This window comes from Hippocampus zosterae, chromosome 8 (genome assembly GCF_025434085.1).
Source record: "Hippocampus zosterae strain Florida chromosome 8, ASM2543408v3, whole genome shotgun sequence".
NCBI classification, from domain to species: domain Eukaryota; kingdom Metazoa; phylum Chordata; class Actinopteri; order Syngnathiformes; family Syngnathidae; genus Hippocampus; species Hippocampus zosterae.
In genome coordinates this window covers 21,795,797-21,816,204 of record NC_067458.1, presented here as the reverse complement: position 1 = coordinate 21,816,204, position 20,408 = coordinate 21,795,797, and the positions used below count along the sequence as shown (strand labels likewise).

Below are 20,408 nucleotides of genomic sequence, written 5' to 3'. Positions count from 1 at the left end.
CTCTGTGCTATTTTGGGAGTTTTGGGTGCCTTTGCCCGGCATATTGCACCTGTCTGTCCGTCGCAGCTGGCATGGCCACTTCACATCACAGTACAGTATCCAGTGGTACCTTGACGTTAATCATTTTGTACTTTCATTTGCAAGGGAACTAAAGGAAAAAAGGTTGTTATATGTGCCCCCACGAGTCTAACCAAGGCAGATTTTGCCTATTGTTGTGTTATGTTTTGGTCAATAGGGTTCACTGTACAGTATTTATTTTGTACTAGTATTAATTAAGAAAAAGAAGTCATGTTATTCAGGGTTTTTTCCACAATTTACAACAGTGTCGCCTTTATAGCATGTCTGTGGTATGTGTTCGTTAAAATACCACCGACATTAACAACAAGAATAATGAAAATAATAATAATATAAACAATGACGCATTTGCAGTGTATTTCTTGCCATGGTGAAATAAGGTCCCTTGTAAAAAAAAGTAAAATCTATTAATTAAAGAATATTTAGAAATACTGTAGTTGATTTTCAAAAATTCATGGTAATTTGTTTTTACGGCGGTCACTTTAATTTACGTTTGCATTTGAGAAGAACGTGGCACCGCACGGTCACGTGACAGAAAAACCAGGAAGTAAAACTGAAAGTGGTCGGCGAGCTGAAGTTGAGGCTTGATATCAAGATTCATTTCACGCATAACAAATGGACACGGAAGCTAACAACGTCAATCAAGACTGTGCCCGAAAGTTGCAAATGGCAACTAGAGAAAAACTAAGAAAATTCAACCGTTTGCGCGGTAAGTTTACCCGGAAGCTTCCCTACCATAATTTAAAGTGTGTTTTAGATAAAGCGATGACAAACGTGTTTTCGTCGTGGACCACATCGTTGTCTGTCAAACTACAAGCACATTTTTCTTTACTTTTCTTTTTTTGTATGGGGGGCTGTGTCTTGTCACTTGTCTGGCATGATGGCTCATAATTTTTTCACTATAAAATTCTTTTGCATTAAGATTTTGTCCACAATCGTTTTTTACGCAATCATAACGTTATTATTTTCCGTGGGAAAGTTACACTGATATCAATGGAATCATCTAGAAAAGAGGTGACAAAATATGCCGGTTTGATAGTTTACACACAGACCTACTATGGATGCCAAAATACCAAAGCAAGACAACGCGTTGATAATATGCCAATAACATTCTGCTTTGTGATCTACCTCAAGGCCGAGAGGTCGCACGCGGTGAATTTTGGGACACGGTGGTCGTGACTGCGGCGGACGAGAAGCAGAAAGATGCTTATGAGCTTCAGATTAGGTTGAAAGTGGACCGGAAAGAACTCCCGCTTGGAGTTCACTATATGGTCTTCCCGGATCCACCTGGGTGTAAAATAGGTGAGTGTGCTCCGTTGATGTCAATGTTTGTATTTAATACTCACAAAAGTCTCCAGTGAACATGAGATTGTTTTGATTTGTATTTTGTACAAACTGAAAGGGAGAATATTTGTGTACTCTAGGCAACGGCGGCTCCACTCTGCACGCTCTCCAGCGCCTCAGTGACATCCATGGCAAGACTCTTTGCAGAATGAGAGTCATCCTGATCCATGCAGGTCGGTGAGAAATCCAGTGGTTGGCGGTCATGTGGGTTTAAAAATTTAACCTCTATGCCATAATCTGCTCAGGGCCTTCAGAATCGGTAGTGCTGAGGTAACTTGAACTATATTAGCAACTGTACTGTTTCTTTTACCAATCAGAATCTAAATTTAGCCTCACAAAGCCTCGATGACATCAGCATTTTTCCATCTTCTGATTGATCGCTTAGTTGGCGCAAAATTTTCTTCCGGCCAACTGCGACTAGTCAAGCACGTCTGTAGTGATCGTACACGTTAACGCATTCAGTAACACTCGTCAGCAGCTCATTTTAATCAGGGATGTCTTTCTGTATTCCGAAATGTATTTATTTAAAAAATGCCTTTACATTTTCCTAGCACATCAGGTTTTTGAGATATTTTCTTTTTTGTGTGTGTGTGTTTTTGACCAACAGTATCAAAGCTTGCGCAAGATGGTCTAATTTGTAATTTGGATGTTTCAGGAAAAAATAAAAATCCATCTGTTGCTATACCTCACGGGTGTCAAACTCAAGACCGAGGGGCCAGATCCGGCCCGCCAGGTCATTTTATTTGGCCTGCAAAAGCAAATCATGTGCGTCAACTTGCTAAAATCCGTGCCGAAATGTCAAATTATCATGTGTAATAAATACCGTTGGGATTTCACAATAATTTTGCTACCCGGTTTACACTCACTTGAACAATAATTGAACAAACTACAGTATTATAATTGACTTGACTGATTTCAAAACTCCAGCTCTGGCCTCCCTGTGTGGAGTTTGCATGTTCTCCCCGGGCCTGCGTGGGTTTTCTCCGGGTGCTCCGGTTTCCTCCCACATTCCAAAAACATGCGTGGCAGGCTGATTGAACACTCTAAATTGTCCCTAGGTGTGAGTGTGAGCGTGGATGGTTGTTCCTCTCTCTGTGCCCTGTGATTGGCTGGCAACCGATTCAGGGTGTCCCCCGCCTACTGCCCGAAGACGGCTGGGATAGGCTCCAGCACCCCCCCGCGACCCTAATGAGGATCAAGCGGTTCGGAAGATGAATGAATGATTTCAAAACTACTAATCTATTCATTTGTTGCTGTCATAACGGCCCCACTAGGGAAGACATAACTCCAAATTGGCCCGCGACTAAAATGATTTTGACACCCCTGCTGTACCTGGATCTAAGATGTAACCTCCCGTCCATCCAAATCGTAAATGGAAGATTAATTTCTTAATTACTAAACAAAAAAAAAAACATCCCCAGATCATGGACGGTCAACACATTTGTTTTGAAACACTTCTGATACTCAATTTGAATGAATATCAAGTTTTATAAAGGATCGTCGGAGATACGCACTCAGAAATAACGACAAGACACTTCTGGCTACCAACAATAGGCACTTTATTGGTCCCACACAGAAATGATAACACAGTTCAAACAAGTTGTATGAAGCTAAAGAAGCCTTACCGTATGCCATTAGGGTGGAGAGCCAACACCCTCAGCAGAGTGAGCTTCAATACGAGCTGGGCGTTCGTACGTTAACCCACAGCGGACTCTGCTGAGGAGCATCGCTCCCCTCCTTTTATCCTCTAAAGTGTGTGCATCGGGAGGGGGGAGTGGCCATTCTCATCCCTCCCTACGCCACACTGTTTGTTGTGTAATTAAGTGGCATTGATCACAATCAAGTTTTGACAATTCAAACAAAGCAGACTATGAAGTCGTCAAGGCAGGCTCCAGAGTCCATCTCTGAAATTGCTTAGGCAAGCAAGTCACCAAGTCATGCAATCATCTCAAAGCAGTTTTTCACTGAGAAGAAATACATTGATTAAAGAAAACATCACAAAATATCTTAATATACCAACATTGAACACGTTGCATACGTGTCTATTGACCCACGGGAGGTACCAAATGCCCGGCCCGCCACTGAATTCGTCATGTCTAATGACTCTTTCCCCACGAGAAAGTGAACCGTTTTCTGATGGTTGAATGTTCCCCCAGGTGGTTGGAGTCAGCGCCTCCCCAGTGCCAGTGCCCTCGGGAAGATCTTCACCGCCGTACCGCTGGGTGAGCCCCTCTACCAGATGCTGGAGCTCAAATTGGCCACGTATGTGGATTTCCCCTGTCGCATGAAACCAGGCGTGCTGGTAACCTGCGCCGACGACATCGAGCTCTACAGCGTCGCCGGGCACGAGAGCGTCGCGTTCGACAAGCCGGGCTTTACGGCTTTAGCCCACCCCTCCCCGCTTTCCATCGGCACCACCCACGGCGTGTTTGTTTTGAAACCGCCGAAGGACTCGGAATGGTCCGCGATGGAAACTGGAACCTGCTTGCGTTTCCTTCACAAACCGAGCGTTGCTACCATGCGAAACGCGGGCGCCGTTTGTCGAAGGACGAGCGATTGTTTTCCGCTATCGGACGCCGAGTTTGTCTACACGGACAGCACCTACTATGTGGACTTTGATACGTCGCGGCGGCTCCTCGGCGTGCTCGGGGAGATCGGACCGTTGGAATGCGAGATTGACGCTTACGGCGATTTCCTGCAGGCGTTAGGCCCGCGGGCCTCCGTAGAATATACCCGCAACACGGCTAACGTCAGCAAAGAGAACGACGGCCTGGTGGAAATCCGCCAGAAGATTTTCCGGATTCTTCGCGGGACGCCGCTTAACGTGATCCTACTGAATAACTCCAAGTTTTATCACATCGGGACCACGACGGAATACCTCTTCCACCTCACCGCGGATGACGGTCTGAAGAGCCACCTGGGTCTCCATCCATCTGCGTTCAGCGTGCACCCGAACGCAAAGGCAGATGCGGCATTCTGCGTGATGCACAGCGTCCTGAGTCCAGGTTGTTCTGTTGGGGCCGGATCGGTGCTGGAGTACTCCAGACTGGCAGAGGGCGTGTCCGTCGGTCGGGATTCAGTGGTCAGCAGCTGCCGGGTCGGTCCCGGTGCCTCGGTGCCGGATGGGGTCTTCATGCATTCGCTCTGCGTGACCCATCGGGACAAAACCGGTTTTGTAACCGTCGCCTTCGGAATTAACGACAACTTGAAAAGCTGCGTGACAGCTTCCGCCTCTTTGGAAGCGTTGACTCTTTTGGGCGTGACTCTTGAAGCCTGCGTGTCCCTCTGGGGACTGGACCGCCGTGACTTGCGGTTCTCCGGCGACGCGTCCGGCTGTAGTTTGTGGACCGCTCGTTTGTTTCCCGTTTGCGAGGACCAAGAACGCTCGTTTTCCGCGACGCTCGACATGTTGCTAACCGTCCTAGGCGGAAGCGCCTGCCCCTTACCCAGGGACGTTGAACGAATATCCATGCACGAAGCTCTGCAGTGGAAGAACCTGCAGGTGATGCTGGACTTCAGAAAGAGGCTCTATGATGACATCACACAGAGAACATGAAGCGGTTAAGAGTTCATTGGTTGAGTTCGAATGTATCCGTTTTCGAGTGCTTATCCTCTTCAGAGTCGAAAGCGAACTGTCGGTCGTCTTTAGGCGTCAAGGGAAAAATGTTCACCTCTGAGTCGACGAGAGACGGGACAAGAACTTTGAGGCTCATGAGACATAGAATTGAATAAACTCTTGAGCGCAAGGAAATGGCTCAAATGCAACCTGAGGGCTGGTGTCTTGACTGAAGTCTCCTTCGGCAAATCATTTATGCACACACCAAAGGGCATTTGTCTGTTTTGTACAGCTGGCACCGCCGATCACAGATATCCAAAGATGGAGAAATCCAGGTGTCGAAAGTGAGAACCCTGCCACGGTGAAACTGAAATATGACCTCACAATACAAGGAGTACCTATGTCATGCCCACACACACACACAAACACACTCACGTGTCATGGTGATGAAGGGAGATCAGTTGTCGGAGTTTGTTTGGCCGTTCTTATTTTTAGCCCGCCGCCATGATCCCTTCTTTATCTGGACGCGTGCAATTGTGGTCGAGGGGAGCGATTGTATGACTTGACGGCCTGTTCGCTACCCGCATCCAGGACTTGACTCATCAATGGGGAACTACAAATCCAGACCATCGCAGACGTGTACAGGTAATATAATACAAGACTGTTGGGTGAGAGATTTTGTGTTTTGGGGATATGATTGATTCTACAACAGGAGCACAGTGGACGAGTGGTTGACTGGTCTGCCACACACAGTTCTGAGGCTCAGGGTCAGATCCGGGGTTTGCGTGTCGACCCTCCCACATTCCTATCTGGTGCACAATTATGATCATCACGATTATTTAGATCGATTTTATTTAGATTTATTCATTGTGGAAACAGCTGTAGTTTGACTCCACTGCTTTTCAACAACCCGATATGTAAACAGTTTTTAGCGCAAAATGAAAGCGGTAGATTATCATTTTCGAATAAAACATCATTTGTAAAAAAATAGCCAAGAATTTACTAAGGGCTAACTGAAGAAATATGCTATTGAATTGAATTAAATAGAACTTAATTGTCAAATTATTATCTTCTATCCATCTAAAATTATAATATTATCTTGTTTACTTGTAGTTTGCCCTAAATCTGAAATAAGGCCAAATAACGGATGCTGATCGCTTTTGGGGCACGAGCTCCTCACCGCAACGATTCTCTTCTCCAATTCATTTTTTATTCTTTTTTGCTGTACTTTCTTCTCGCCATAACCGAGGCGGGTGCTATCGCCCCCTGGTGGTTGGCTGACTACTATTTGAGAAAGCGCTTCGTGAGGTAGGCAGCGTTTGAAATGTACAATTTGGCGACAGGTAAAATGGTGATCACGGTTAAAATTCGAACACTTCTTTGCTTCTTAGGTTCATTACCAACTCTAAACTAAACACATAGGTGTGAATGTGAATGACTATTTCTCTCTGCGCAACTCGGTTTTATTTAAAGACCACAGTGGCAGCGGAAAGAACGTACCGCACATAAATGCTAATTGAATCCATCCATCCATCCATCCATCCATCCATCCATCCATCCCTCCATCCCTCCGTGAGTCGTCACCTTACCGCGGTGGAGGGGTTTGTGTGTCCCAATGATCCTAGAAGCTAAGTTGTCTGGGGCTTAATGCCCCTGGCAGGGTCACCCATGGCAAACAGGTTCTAGGTGAGGGGCCAGACAAAGCACGGCTCAAAGACCCCTTATGATGAGCAAAATATATGGACCAAGGTTTCCCTTGCCCGGACGCGGGTCACCGGGGCCCCCCTCTGGAGCCAGGCCTGGAGGTGGGGCTCGTTGGCAAGCGCCTGGTGGCCGGGCCTACACCCATGGGGCCCGGCCGGGCACAGCCCGAAGAGGCAACGTGGGTCCCCCTTCCCATGGGCTCACCACCCATGAGAGGGGCCAAAGGGGTCGGGTGCAATGTGAGCTGGGCGGCAGCCAAAGGCGGGGACCCTGGCGGTCCGATCCTCGGCTGCAGAAGCTAGCTCTTGGGACATGGAATGTCACCTCTCTGGCAGGGAAGGAGCCCGAGCTGGTGTGTGAGGCAGAGAATTTCCGACTGGATATAGTCGGACTTGCCTCCACACACAGCCTGGGTTCTGGTACCAGTTCTCTCGAGAGGGGTTGGACTCTCTTCCACTCTGGAGTTGCTCACGGTGAGAGGCGCAGAGCAGGTGTGGGCATACTCATTGCCCCCCGGCTCAGTGCCTGTACATTGGGGTTCACACCGGTAGACGAGAGGGTTGCCTCCCTCCGCCTGCGGGTGGGGGGTCGGGTCCTGACTGTTGTTTGTGCATATGCACCAAACAGCAGCTCAGCATACCCACCCTTTTTGGAGTCCTTGGAGGGTGTGCTGGAGAGTACTCCTGCTGGGGACTCCCTTGTTCTGCTGGGGGACTTCAATGCTCACGTGGGCAATGACAGTGAGACCTGGAGGGGCGTGATTGGGAGGAACGGCCCCCCCGATCTGAACCCGAGTGGTGTTTTGTTATTGGACTTCTGTGCTCGTCACGGATTGTCCATAACGAACACCTTGTTCAAACATAAGGGTGTCCATATGTGCACTTGGCACCAGGATACTCTAGGCCGCAGTTCGATGATCGACTTTGTAGTTGTATCATCGGATTTGCGGCCGCATGTTCTGGACACTCGGGTGAAGAGAGGGGCGGAGCTGTCAACTGATCACCACCTGGTGGTGAGTAGGCTCCGATGGTGGGGGAAGATGCCGGTCCGTCCTGGCAGACCCAAACGTATAGTGAGGGTTTGTTGGGAGCGTCTGGCGGAATCCCCTGTCAGAAGGAGTTTCAACTCCCACCTCCGACAGAGCTTTTCCCATGTTCCGGGGGAGGCGGGGGACATTGAGCCCGAGTGGACCGTGTTCCGTGCCTCTATTGTTGAGGCGGCCAATCTGAGTTGTGGCCGTAAGGTGGTTGGTGCCTGTCGTGGCGGCAACCCCCGTACTCGCTGGTGGACACCAGCAGTAAGGGATGCCGTCAAGCTGAAGAAGGAGTCCTATCAAGCCTTTATGGCCTGTGGTACCCCAGAGGCAGCTGACAGGTATCGATTGGCCAAGCGGGCCGCGGCTTCGGTGGTCGCTGAGGCAAAAACCCGAGCGTGGGAAGAGTTCGGTGAGGCCATGGAAGCCGACTTCCGGACGGCTTCGAGGAAATTCTGGTCCACCATCCGACGTCTCAGGAGGGGGAAGCAGTGCACCACTAACACTGTGTACAGTGGGGATGGGGCGCTGCTGACTTCGACTCGGGACGTTGTGAACCGGTGGGCAGAGTACTTCGAAGACCTCCTCAACTCCACCAACACGCCTTCCTTGGAGGAAGCAGAGCCCGGGGACTCTGAGGTGGGCTCTCCTATCTCTGTGGTTGAAGTCACCGATGTTGTTAAAAAGCTCCTCGGTGGCAAGGCCCCAGGGGTGGATGAGATCCGCCCGGAGTTCCTCAAGGCTCTGGATGTTGTGGGGCTGTCCTGGTTGACACGCCTCTGCAACATCGCGTGGACAACAGGGAGAGTGCCTCTGGATTGGCAGACCGGGGTGGTAGTCCCTCTTTTTAAAAAGGGGGACCGGAGGGTGTGTTCCAACTACAGAGGGATCACACTCCTCAGCCTCCCTGGTAAGGTCTATTCAGGGGTGCTGGAGAGGAGGGTCCGTCAGGAAGTCGAGCCTCAGATTGAGGAGGAGCAGTGTGGTTTTCGTCCCGGCCGTGGAACAGTGGACCAGCTCTACACCCTTAGCAGGGTCCTTGAGGGTATGTGGGAATTCGCCCAACCAGTCTACATGTGTTTTGTGGACTTGGAGAAGGCGTTTGACCGTGTCCCTCGAGGAGTTCTGTGGGGGGTGCTTCGTGGGTATGGGGTACCGAACCCCCTGATACGGGCTGTTCGGTCACTATACCACCGATGTCAGAGTTTGGTTCGCATTGCCGGCAGTAAGTCGGAATCGTTTCCAGTGGAGGTAGGACTCCGCCAAGGCTGCCCTTTGTCGCCGATTCTGTTCATAACCTTTATGGACAGAATTTCTAGGCGCAGCCGAAGCGTTGAGGGGGTCCGTTTTGGGGGCCTCAGTATTTCATCCCTGCTTTTTGCAGATGATGTGGTGCTGTTGGCTCCTTCAAACGGGGCTCTCCAACTCTCACTGGAGCGTTTCGCAGCCGAGTGTGAAGCGGTTGGGATGAAAATCAGCACCTCCAAATCTGAAACCATGGTCCTCAGTCGGAAAAGGGTGGAGTGCCCACTCCGGGTCGGGGAGGAGATCTTACCCCAAGTGGAGGAGTTCAAGTATCTTGGGGTCTTGTTCACGAGTGGGGGTAGGAGGGAGCGGGAGATCGACAGGCGGATCGGTGCAGCGTCTGCTGTGATGCGGACGTTGTATCGGTCTGTCGTGGTGAAGAAGGAGCTGAGCCAAAAGGCGAAGCTCTCAATTTACCGGTCGATCTACGTCCCAACCCTCACCTATGGTCACGAGCTATGGGTCGTGACCGAAAGAACGAGATCCCGGATACAAGCGGCTGAAATGAGTTTTCTCCGCAGGGTGTCCGGGCTCTCCCTTAGAGATAAGGTGAGAAGCTCAGTCATCCGGGAGGGGCTCAGAGTCGAGCCGCTTCTCCTCCACATCGAGAGGAGCCAGATGAGGTGGCTTGGGCATCTGATTCGGATGCCTCCTGAGCGCCTCCCCGGTGAGGTGTTCCGGTCATGTCCCACCGGGAGAAGACCCAGAGGAAGACCCAGGACACGCTGGAGAGACTATGTCACCCAGCTGGCCTGGGAACGACTCGGGATCCCCCGGGGAGAGCTGGAAGAAGTAGCTAGGGAGAGGGAAGTCTGGGCTTCCCTGCTAAAGCTGTTGCCCCCGCGACCCGGCCCCGGATAAGCGGTAGATGATGGATGGATGGATGGATGGATGTTAGTCCGAGGAATTCAAACCATGACTTTGAATTCCTTAATTTGAACACGGCTACTTCCCCCAGTTGAAATAGTTTGTTTATTATTTTTAACTACATTCATCTTGGAAACGTATATTATTTATTTTTCTTAATATCTCATAAACCTGCACAGGCTCTGAATAACTGATGACAAAGTCACACATTTACAAAAAATAACTTTTTTGTTATTGTAAAGTGTCCTTGGGTGTCTTGAAAGACGCTTACAAATAAAATGTATTATTATTATTATTAAGATGAGTGGAAGAAAAAGGTGAGCGAGTCGTACTCAGTGATTCTGGAGAAGCTGGAAGATGACCTTCAGCTCAAAGACAGCGAGCTCGTGGACCTCAAACTTGCATTCAGGTCGTCTGTTTTTGCCTACTTTTCTGGCTGGCCTCACAGCCGGGCAATGTTGACTTAAAAACGAGAAAAAAAAAATAAGTCTCCCTTCTGTGATTCAGCTCCGACGAGGCGTTTCAGAAGGTGAACTTGAACTACCGGACAGAGAAAGGCCTGTCGCTGCTGCATCTCTGCTGCGTGTGCAAAGGTATGCAGGGCCGCTACATTCTATTAATAACTTGTCAACAAAACACTATGTTGGAGTGCAAGGACAGATTAGTCACGACTTATCTGAGGACAACCTTTTGGTTTTAAAGTCACCCGTGTTCAAAGCCAATTCATATATTCCCTATTGTTTTTTGTTTTTTTGCAACGGAATATGTCCCCTGGTATTTTTTTTGTCCTCTTTGCGTCACCACACAAGATGCAACAAAATGGGGCGTGCTCTGACTAATAGGAAAGTAGTAATTTATCAACGCCGTTTGTCGACGTGACAATTGTAAGAGTGGTTATTAACTCATTCACTCCCAATGACGTTATTAAACGTATTTTCAGACTTGGTCCATTGGTTGGTACTGAATGAGTTCACAGGGATGTGTAGACTTTTTGATGTACTCTGCATATTTTCCTGGGTACGTGTCCAGGTAACAAGGGACACATCAGCTCTTTGATGGTCAAAGGTCTCCGTCCCTCCAGACTGACCAAGAATGGATTCACCGCGCTCCACTTGGCTGCGTATAAGGTGAACCCAAAATGCACGTCTTTGTACCCGATAGCTGGACAAGCGTGGACATGTCGATTCTTTTTGTCCGCATGGGCGTTAGGACAACGGCGAGCTGCTCACCGCCCTCCTCCACGGGGGCTCGGACGTACAGCAGCTGGGCTACGGAGCCCTCACCGCCCTGCATGTCGCCACCTTGGCCGGACACATGGAGGTGAGAGAGCGCCAAGGCGAGAGGAACTCATCTGCGGCCTTTTAGCTAACGGGCGGGTGCGTGTGTGCGCAGGCGACTGATATTCTCCTCCAGCACGGAGCTTCCGTTAATCTCCAGGATGCTGTTTTTTTCACCCCGCTTCATATCGCCGCCTATAATGGCAACGAGCAGGTAAATCCGATCGATTTTTAGTTCACGGTATGTCATCGCTGTCCATTCAGGGCTGAATGATTTTGAGGAAAAAAATGCCACCGAGTGCCGTACTGACTCCGACAACTCAGCGGTGAATAAATAATTTTCTCCGTCGTATCTCGTCTGACTAGCTCACCAAACTGCTGCTCAAGTTTGGCGCCGACGTGAACGCCAGCGGCGAGGTGGGTGACCGTCCGCTGCATCTGGCCGCTGCCAAGGGTTTCCTTGACATCATTGCGCTTCTGGTTGGGGAAGGGGGAAAAGCGAATGGTACATTGTTTTTCATGACACTTTAATGTTACAAATGATGGCTGTACTGTTATCGCTACGTGTTAGATACTATAGGTATGTTAACGCAGGTCAACAGCAAGCCAAACTCATTTATTCATGAGCCAGGAAACTGAGCGTCTTGCTCCTTTGTTGCGGTCTTCTTGACGGCGTACAGTGAACAACTGTGACATCGACTCAATGAATTGCAGAGTGAAACTGAAATGAACAGATTTAAAACATGCATTAATATTGTGTACACAAATACAACACAAATCGTCAGGTGTTTAACAAGGACATAAATACAGCTCAAAATGTGACAAACAACGATAAACAATGCATTTTCGCAGCACCTTCGCATGCTAATTAGCTTGTTAGCACCGATTTAGCATTGTCGCTACGTCGTTAGCAACACTCTAAACTAGCAAATTTCCAATAACAATCTCTGAAACACATTTCTAAATAATGATAAACACGAGCCGACTTACAACCATTGCTTTCGAATGTGAAACGAAAGGAATATAACTCAGGAGGACCAGTTGCAACGATCACGGTCACGCTTTCTGTAATGAGTCGTCTGTTGAAACATGACGTCTGCTACCCACAATGCACCGCGATAACTAAATGAATATTCTAAACGGAATTACTATTAATGAAATGACCCAAAACTTTTACTGTGGGCAGAACAATGGCACTCATATTAATATTAAAAATGGAACATATTTTCATATGAGAAGGTACCACACAATGTGTCTCCATGTGCGTGTCTGACTGCGTCCAGTGAACGCGCAGGACAACGAGGACCACGTGCCGCTCCACTTCTGCGCCCGCTTCGGCCACTCTGAGGTGGTGCGCTTCCTCCTTCAGGGAAATTTCGACGCACAGGCGCACGCCACCAACATCTACGGCGACACGCCGTTACACCTGTAAAGGGGGCCGCCACCGCCGCGTCGCTCTCGATTATCCCCGCCCCCCCCCCCGTTGCTCCGCCGCCCACCGTTTGACGTGTCGTTTTCCTGCCGCAGGGCCTGCTACAATGGCAAATACGACGTCGTGAAGGAGATTATCCAGCTCTCTGGTGCCGAGAGTCTCATCAAGGAGAATATTTTCAGCGAAACGTCACTGCACAGGTTCTGGCTTTGTCCGTCTTTCTAGAAATAGCGACTGCCCCCCCCCCCCCCCCAAGTCCTGATGCTATTCCTGCCTTGTTTCAGTGCTTGCACCTATGGCAAAGACCTGGAGATGGTCAAGTTTTTGTTGAGCCAGAATGCCATGAGCATCAACCATCAGGGCAGAGATGGACACACAGGTGATTTTTTTCGTCTTCTTGCTTGTGATAATGTTGCAGTAGAAACACCCCCCCCCCCCCCACCAAAGTAACAAAACAAAAGTGTTGGCCTCCAGCACTGCACAGCGCCTGTTTCCACGGGCACATCCGCCTGGTGCAGTTCCTGCTGGACAACGGGGCCGACATGAACCTGGTGGCCTGCGATCCGAGCCGGTCCAGCGGGGAGAAGGATGAGCAGACCTGCCTTATGTGGGCTTATGAGAAAGGTGACCGTCGACAAGCTCCGCACGGGGCTCAGTGAACTCGACTCACATCACAACATGGCTTTAATCAACGATTTTTAAAAAAAAACGTTTTTTTTCCCGATTAATCGCTGAATCCGATTTTTTTTAACACATTATAATTTACATCCTTTTATTAAGAAAAAAAGTGCAAAGTGAACTCAACTCACATCACAACAGGGCTTTAATCAACGATTAAAAAAAAAAGTTGTTTTTTTTCCGCCTACTGCCCGGAGACAGCTGGGATAGGCTCCAGCACCCCCCGCGACCCTAGTGAGGATCAAGCGGCTCGGAAGATGAATGAATGAATGAATAATCGCTGAATCCGATTTTTTTTTAACACATTATAATTTACATCCTTTTATTAAGAAAAAAAGAGGAAATTATTTCCAACTGACAGTGTAAAAATTGCTCAAGCATAAATTACGATTCAGTTACTGACCCTTCCGTAACATGTCAGAAAATAGGGAAAAATCGTTGTTTTCCAAATTAAAAGCCAGTGGGTTTTATTTGGGTGTAACACAAAGAACCAGTTTGCTTTCATGGAGAACTATGGAAATCTGCTGCTGAAATTCCAAGCATTTGAAAAACAGATACAGTATAGATATAAAAAAAATCATTTGCAATTAATCTGATAATTAGTTGTCGATTAATCGATTAACTGTTGCACCTTCACAACAAGAAGCAGTCTGGCATATAATTCTTGGGGGGAAAAAAGCGCCCTCAAGGTGTTTAGTGCCACTGCAGAAGGAGCGGCACAATGTCCATTGAATTGAAGCAAAAAAAAGTGTCTACACTTGTTTCATTCTTCACATTCACATTTGATAATTTCTGAACTTTGTATTTCAACACATGCCCCCCCCCCCCCCCCCCAGTCACAAAGGAAAATTGCTCAATGGTGCTCTTTCTATGCCGCTTCCCACCCCAGGTCACGATGCCATCGTCACTTTGCTGAAGCACTATAAGCGTCCTGACGACTCTCCCTGCAATGAGTACTCACAGCCGGGCGGGGGTGAGTCCAAAAATCAACGACGCCACACAAAGAGCCGCATGAGCATCTCAATTTGGCCACTGTTTTCCAGATGGCTCGTACGTTTCGGTCCCGTCCCCTCTGGGGAAGATCAAGAGCATGACGAAAGGTAACGAGGTGGAGCTGGTTTTCGCTCATGCACGAGTACAACAACCGTCTCATTGTTACTTTCTTCCGCCACTTGTGTGCCGCTTTTTTGCATTTAAGAAAGACCATCAAAAATATGAATATTGGGTTTTTAAAAATTTTTTAATGGTGTTTACCCACAAATATGTCAGGTATTTCTCTAAACCGGGCGGCCCGGTAGTCCAGTGGTTAGCACGTCGGCTTCACAGTGCAGAGGTACCGGGTTCGATTCCAGCTCCGGCCTCCCTGTGTGGAGTTTGCATGTTCTCCCCGGGCCTGCGTGGGTTTTCTCCGGGTGCTCCGGTTTCCTCCCACATTCCAAAAACATGCGTGGCAGGCTGATTGAATGCTCTAAATTGTCCCTAGTTGTGAGTGTGAGTGTGAGATGGTTGTTCGTCTTTGTGTGCCCTATGATTGGCTGGCAACCGATTCAGGGTGTCCCCCGCCTACTGCCCGAAGACAGCTGGGATAGGCTCCAGCACCCCCCGCGACCCTAATGAGGATCAAGCGGTACAGGAGATGAATGAATGAATGAATTTCTCTAAACCAAGGGTGTCAAACTCACTTTTGTGGCGGGCCACATTGGAGTGACTGTTTCCCGTTATGACTGTGAAAACATATAAAGAAGTCAAGAATAATGTTTCACTGAGCGATTGTTAAAAAGTGTTTTGGCAACAAGAAAATTCTTACAATATCTTACTTATTACATATGAGAAGTTGAAATCTTGGTACAGATTTTAGCAATCATCATAGAAGTTGACATTTTTTATTTGCTTTCGCGGGCCACATAAAATGATGTGGCGGACCGGATCTGGCCCTCGAGCCATGAGTTTGATCATTACGCTCCAAACAATTAACGATTCAGAAACCGAAAAATGTTCACTGTGTTTCATTTCAGAGAAAGCTGAAGTTCTTCTACTCAGGGCCAGCCTCCCCTCTCATTTCCATCTTCAGCTCTCCGAGTTGGAATTTAATGAAATCATTGGATCTGGTAACTTTTTTTCTTTCTTTCTTTTTTGTTGTTTTTGCTTCAATCTTGCATTAGTCTAACTATATTTCACTCACAGGCTCCTTCGGCAGGGTTTACAAAGGCAAGTGCCGGAACAAAATAGTCGCAATTAAACGGTAAATCTCCACCTCGTGGACTTTTCTCCTCCGCCTCCCGCTCTTCTGACGCTTCGGCCGTCGCGTGCAGCTACCGAGCCAACACGTACTGCTCCAAGTCAGACGTGGACATGTTCTGCCGAGAGGTGTCCATCCTGTGTCGCCTCAACCACCCGTGCATCATCCAGTTTGTGGGCGCCTGTCTGGACGACCCCAGCCAGTTCGCCATCGTCACCCAGTATATCTCGGGGGGCTCGCTCTTCGCGCTGTTGCATGAGCAGAAGAGGTGAGGGAGCCGGCCGCTTGCGTCCTTCAGCTGGACTCATGATTCAAAATACTCATATCTTCAATTAGGATGGAAGTGGATGGAAATGCAGTTCATACGTTCCACCCCTGCCCACAAAAATAACAAAACTACATTTGTGTTGTATGCCGTCTGTGGCGTTTTGCCTTGCTTGTTAACACTCGGCTAAGTGGACTTTACTAAAGGCAAACTCTGTGGTGGTTTTAAACACATAAACTGTAACTCTCTTAGTTTGATGTTTAGTTTGACAATAAACGTCCGATGGGATAGAGAGTTAAGGCGGTGCACAAGAAGAGCATGTTTTCACAACAAAGCAGTCAGACGGTCTCATTATCATCCCTGGAAGCAACCCCCCCCCCCCCCACCAATTCTTCCACTTTCGTGGCAATGGTCAATCGATCGGGATCGAGTACTAACTGCGTGCCCAGGTGCACTTCGCCCGATCGACCGGGCGTTTTTTTTAAGAGCCGTCCGTGATTGGCAAGGGGTAAGGCATTGATCCGGCGCAAAATTCGCCGGCGCTTTAATGATGTGTCAATGGACAGGCTGATTGATCTGCAGTCCAAGCTCATCATTGCCATGGACGTGGCCAAGGGGATGGAATACCTGCACAACCTCACCCAGCCCATCATCCACCGAGATCTAAACAGGCATGGGTCTCTCTCTCTCTCACACACACACACACACGGCCCAGCCCTAATGCAAAGCGATGTTGTTGTCAGTGACACGTGTGCTCCTTTGCAGTCACAATATTCTTCTTTATGAAGACGGACACGCCGTGGTGGCTGATTTTGGAGGTAACGCTTGTTTGTCTGGTCATCATGGAACAAAATAGCAGGAGCAAGTCACATCTATGGACAGTCTACAGCAGGGCTGTCCAAACTTTTCTAGTCCAACAGCGTGTATGAGTGAGAGAGTGACTCTGAGGGAGAGAGAATGTGGAAGTGAATGTGAACATCATAACTTTTATTTTGAAAATCTGGAATTTTAGCACACTCTCTGTGGCTCCTTGATTAACCCCCCCCTCTCTCCTCAAATGGTTTTCAAACTTTTTTTTTCTTTTACGTACACCAAATCCTCTTCACAACATTGCTGCTAAACATCAAATATTTGTCGATCTGGAATATATCAGGAACATATACAGTATTTTGCATGTATGAACGTATTTTGTCCATTTTTGCCACACATCTGGTTAGCAAGTGCATCCTATGTGCCCCCCCGACCCCCTCTGGTAACTCCAATGAAAAATTGTGGCCCCCCTCTAGCCTTTCGATTGTTGATTTTAATGGTGTTCATCATGATAGTACTTGCAGAGCTCGCAGATTTATTGATTTATTAATCTATCGGGTGCTACCACAAAATCACTTTAATGCTAAACACTGAAAACAGATTTTTTGTCTGCAGAATCCAGATTCCTTCAATCTGTCGATGAGGACAACATGACCAAGCAGCCGGGGGTAGGTGACACCTTCGTTGCCATGCTAATCTGTAACCATGACATGCTGACATGAAGAGTTGGATAACAATTGGACGATTCTCCGTCTGAAGAGCCAAGTAAAAAAAAATGCACGGCCCGCCACCTGCGTTTTCTTTGGCTAACCGCGAGCCTGCCTGCACCTGCGATCGGTTACCCAGCGGCACCAAACTGCCTTTCGTGCAGAATTTGTCTCGCCGTGATGATTCATCACCACCCAGGATGCTTAGCCTGCAGTTTGGTGTCAAGTGTCGTGTGTGTGTGTATAGAACCTGCGATGGATGGCTCCCGAGGTCTTCACTCAGTGCACACGCTACTCAGTCAAGGCAGACATGTTCAGCTATGCCCTCTGTCTGTGGGAGCTGCTGACTGGAGAAATTCCCTTTGCACACTTGAAGCCTGGTAATTTTATTTTATTTTATTTTTTTTTCGCCCTCATGTCGTTGTGTGTGTGTGTGCGTGTGTGTGTGTGTCTGTATCTGTAGTGATGCTTTTCTTAAACCTTGCACTCAAGAAATGCACAAAATAATAAAGCAACTGATACCAAAATTACCATATTATCCCGCACTATAAGGCGCTCCGGAGTATAAGGCGCACCTTCGATGCCTGACCTATTTTAAAACTGTTTTCATATTTTGGGCGCATGATAAGACGCATAGGAATAGAATCTCCAATCGTGGCTGTGGTTGCATTATGTATCCACCAGATGGAGCCACGCTAAAGAGAATACAATACAATACAGCTTTATTTGTATAGAGCCTTCACAACCGCTGAAGCTGTAACAAAGCGCTTTACAGAACATTTAAAAAAAAAATACCACGTCCAAGAAATCCAAACATTGATCCATATATTATAATATTATTAATAATATTATTATTATGATCCATAATATTATTATTATTATCCATATATTGTTGCCTCTTGTGAAAATTCGATGCTTTAGGTGCGCTTTATAGTGCGAAAAATAAAATCTAAATTAAAACATTGAAAAAAAAAACCTAAATAAAAAAAAAAAGTCCTGGTCCAGCCTGGACCAGGACTTGGCGCTGAGTAGTGTCCGTCTTGCTGTCCTCAGCTGCCGCAGCAGCAGACATGGCCTACCATCACATCCGCCCTCCTGTTGGCTACTCCATCCCCAAACCCATCTCTGCACTTCTGATGAGGGGATGGAACGCATGTCCAGAGGTACAGTACAGTAGGTTTTATTTATGTATTTATATATTATTTATAATCGATCCATTTTTGACAACTACTAACGATCTAACATCTCATTTCAGGACCGCCCAGAGTTTTCTGAAGTAGTCACCAACCTGGAGGAGTGCTTATGCAACGTTGAGGTACACTATGGACACAAATGTCTGCGCCATTTATTCAAGACATCATCATTATTATTCTTATTTATTATCAATATTATTTTTAAATGATCATCATCTCCGTGCCTGCCAAATTTGCCAATTCTACATTCTTGTTTTTGTGCGTCCAAAAGCTGATGTCACCCGCCTCCAGTAACAGCAGCGGCTCCCTGTCGCCTTCCTCATCATCGGACTGCCTTCTCGCCCGAGCTGGGCCCAGTCGGGGTCACGTGGCCGCGCTGCGGTCCAGGTTCGAGCTGGAGTACGCACTCAACACTCGAGCCTACGCCTTCTGGAGCCAGAGGTGAGAAGAAATGACATGAAATCTGGAAGCCCCCGCTTTTATTTGAACCCCCAAACTGAGAATTGTGAAACGGCTTTGAAAGCCATTGTCCGCCATCATCTGTAATGTTTTTTTGTTCTTCCCGTCACCTCAAACTGTTGCTTCGTTGCTGTTATTTGTACAACCTTTTGGCAAACTCTTAGCTCTCGTTTTTACAATTGCTCAGGCAGGAAGAGAATTATGGCAACAGTTGGCACGTGAAGTTGCTTGGATACCAAACAGACAACAAAGGACAGCAAGGGCGAGTCATCGGGATGCACTTAAGCAGAATTGGCCCCGCGTCTCATGGGGCCTCCGGTGAAATTTTACTTCAGGAGGCCTCTATTTGTGCCAATAGTATTGATTATTGATCAATTCATCATTGATGTTTTCCCTGAGGCATTATTAGGGATTCAAGTGCTAAACCACCGTTGGAATACAGAATATCATTTTGAGTAGGTCACCGATTAGGAGTAAATGTGAGCGGGAGAGGGGGGAGGAAAGTGTGATCGCGGTTATGTTTGGACTTGAGCACTGATCCATCGTGAGGCCGACTTTTCAAACTATTTGATGTGGTTAATTTTTGACTTTCAGTGAGCGGAGGCGCGCATCTGGCGGCCTCTCCTTGGAGGAAATAAGAAGGAGCATGCAGTTTTCCCCCATCGATCGCAACGGTTTGTCCACTGTTGTGCAATTGTAACGGCGCGATATTGATTTGTCATGTCACCATCGAATAGGATTTGGTTGTAAAAGATGCATTCATATATTTTATGGCATACAATATATCGTCAACGAACTTCTATACATTTATTACCCCTGCCACGGTAGGCTGCAGCGATCGAATATTTTCATTTTTTTGTTTTGTTTTGCAGGTTACGTGTCCGATCCCATGAGCACCATGCGATTTTGCTCCTCCAGCAGCAATGGAAGCTTTGAAGACAGTAACTAACACTTTTTGACTTGGAGGTCAGGCTACTTGAATGGTTGTGCACTCACCATTCATTTTTCATCGAGCCTTACCTTTAACTTTTTATCATGTTGCTCTTTTTTTAAATAATAATCAGTAAAATCTGTGATGGGTACATTTATTATATTTATTTGTCGAATTGTAAGCGGATTTTGAAATGGGATATAGTTGTGCACGTTTAGTGTAGTACCATGTTGCGCCACAACATTCTGGGCAGCACTGAGCTCCATTGGAAAAAGGTGCGGTTTTAACTGCACAGAAGAAGAGACAGATCGTTTTATAACTTGATATACTGTGTTAGGAAGTTTTATCAATTTTATTTTTTTGACAGCGGGAGCTACCATGGAATAAAATGTGTGTTCTAAATGGCGTAAATGTTTTTTTAAAGCTTTCAATGTGTTTAGAGAGTGTGGGAGGGCATATGAACACCAGCAACTTTATTTGTCATACTTTTTAATTCGTCAATGGCCAAAGCACTGACAAGATGAACGAAGCCA

At 47.4% G+C, this 20,408-nt stretch overlaps 1 protein-coding gene across 4 annotated transcripts; it reads left to right on the top strand.

Annotated features, from left to right (window-relative positions):
* The first annotated feature begins 544 nt into the window (after nucleotides 1-544).
* tnni3k (TNNI3 interacting kinase) lies at nucleotides 545-20,277 on the top strand. 4 transcript variants are annotated; one of them, XM_052073019.1, is made up of 29 exons: nucleotides 586-784; nucleotides 1,210-1,377; nucleotides 1,500-1,592; nucleotides 3,576-3,641; nucleotides 5,567-5,620; nucleotides 10,185-10,293; nucleotides 10,392-10,477; nucleotides 10,914-11,011; nucleotides 11,094-11,204; nucleotides 11,277-11,375; nucleotides 11,528-11,666; nucleotides 12,445-12,589; nucleotides 12,689-12,793; nucleotides 12,878-12,972; nucleotides 13,068-13,217; nucleotides 14,161-14,244; nucleotides 14,315-14,371; nucleotides 15,287-15,379; nucleotides 15,456-15,513; nucleotides 15,584-15,778; nucleotides 16,342-16,446; nucleotides 16,541-16,593; nucleotides 17,201-17,253; nucleotides 17,540-17,672; nucleotides 18,346-18,455; nucleotides 18,548-18,607; nucleotides 18,757-18,926; nucleotides 19,539-19,618; nucleotides 19,817-20,277. In XM_052073019.1, exons 1-29 carry the CDS (start codon nucleotides 691-693, stop codon nucleotides 19,891-19,893), a joined length of 2,940 nt encoding a protein of 979 aa, XP_051928979.1. In that variant the 5' UTR covers nucleotides 586-690; the 3' UTR covers nucleotides 19,894-20,277. The 4 variants fall into 4 exon arrangements, with proteins under 4 accessions (XP_051928981.1, XP_051928979.1, XP_051928980.1 ...); XM_052073020.1 differs by lacking the exon at nucleotides 586-784 and adding an exon at nucleotides 5,268-5,319 and having other exon boundaries at nucleotides 1,324-1,377; XM_052073021.1 differs by lacking the exons at nucleotides 19,539-19,618; nucleotides 19,817-20,277 and having other exon boundaries at nucleotides 545-784; nucleotides 18,346-18,465; nucleotides 18,757-18,912.
* The last annotated feature ends 131 nt before the right edge of the window (nucleotides 20,278-20,408 follow it).

Bases quoted from the DNA above. Each gene is read 5' to 3' on its own strand.
- tnni3k (XM_052073019.1), top strand. From the start codon at position 691: ATGGACACGGAAGCTAACAACGTCAATCAAGACTGTGCCCGAAAGTTG. The intron at 785-1,209 runs GTAAGTTTACCC...ATCTACCTCAAG, and splicing joins AAAATTCAACCGTTTGCGCG to GCCGAGAGGTCGCACGCGGT. The intron at 10,294-10,391 runs GTCGTCTGTTTT...TCTGTGATTCAG, and splicing joins GACCTCAAACTTGCATTCAG to CTCCGACGAGGCGTTTCAGA.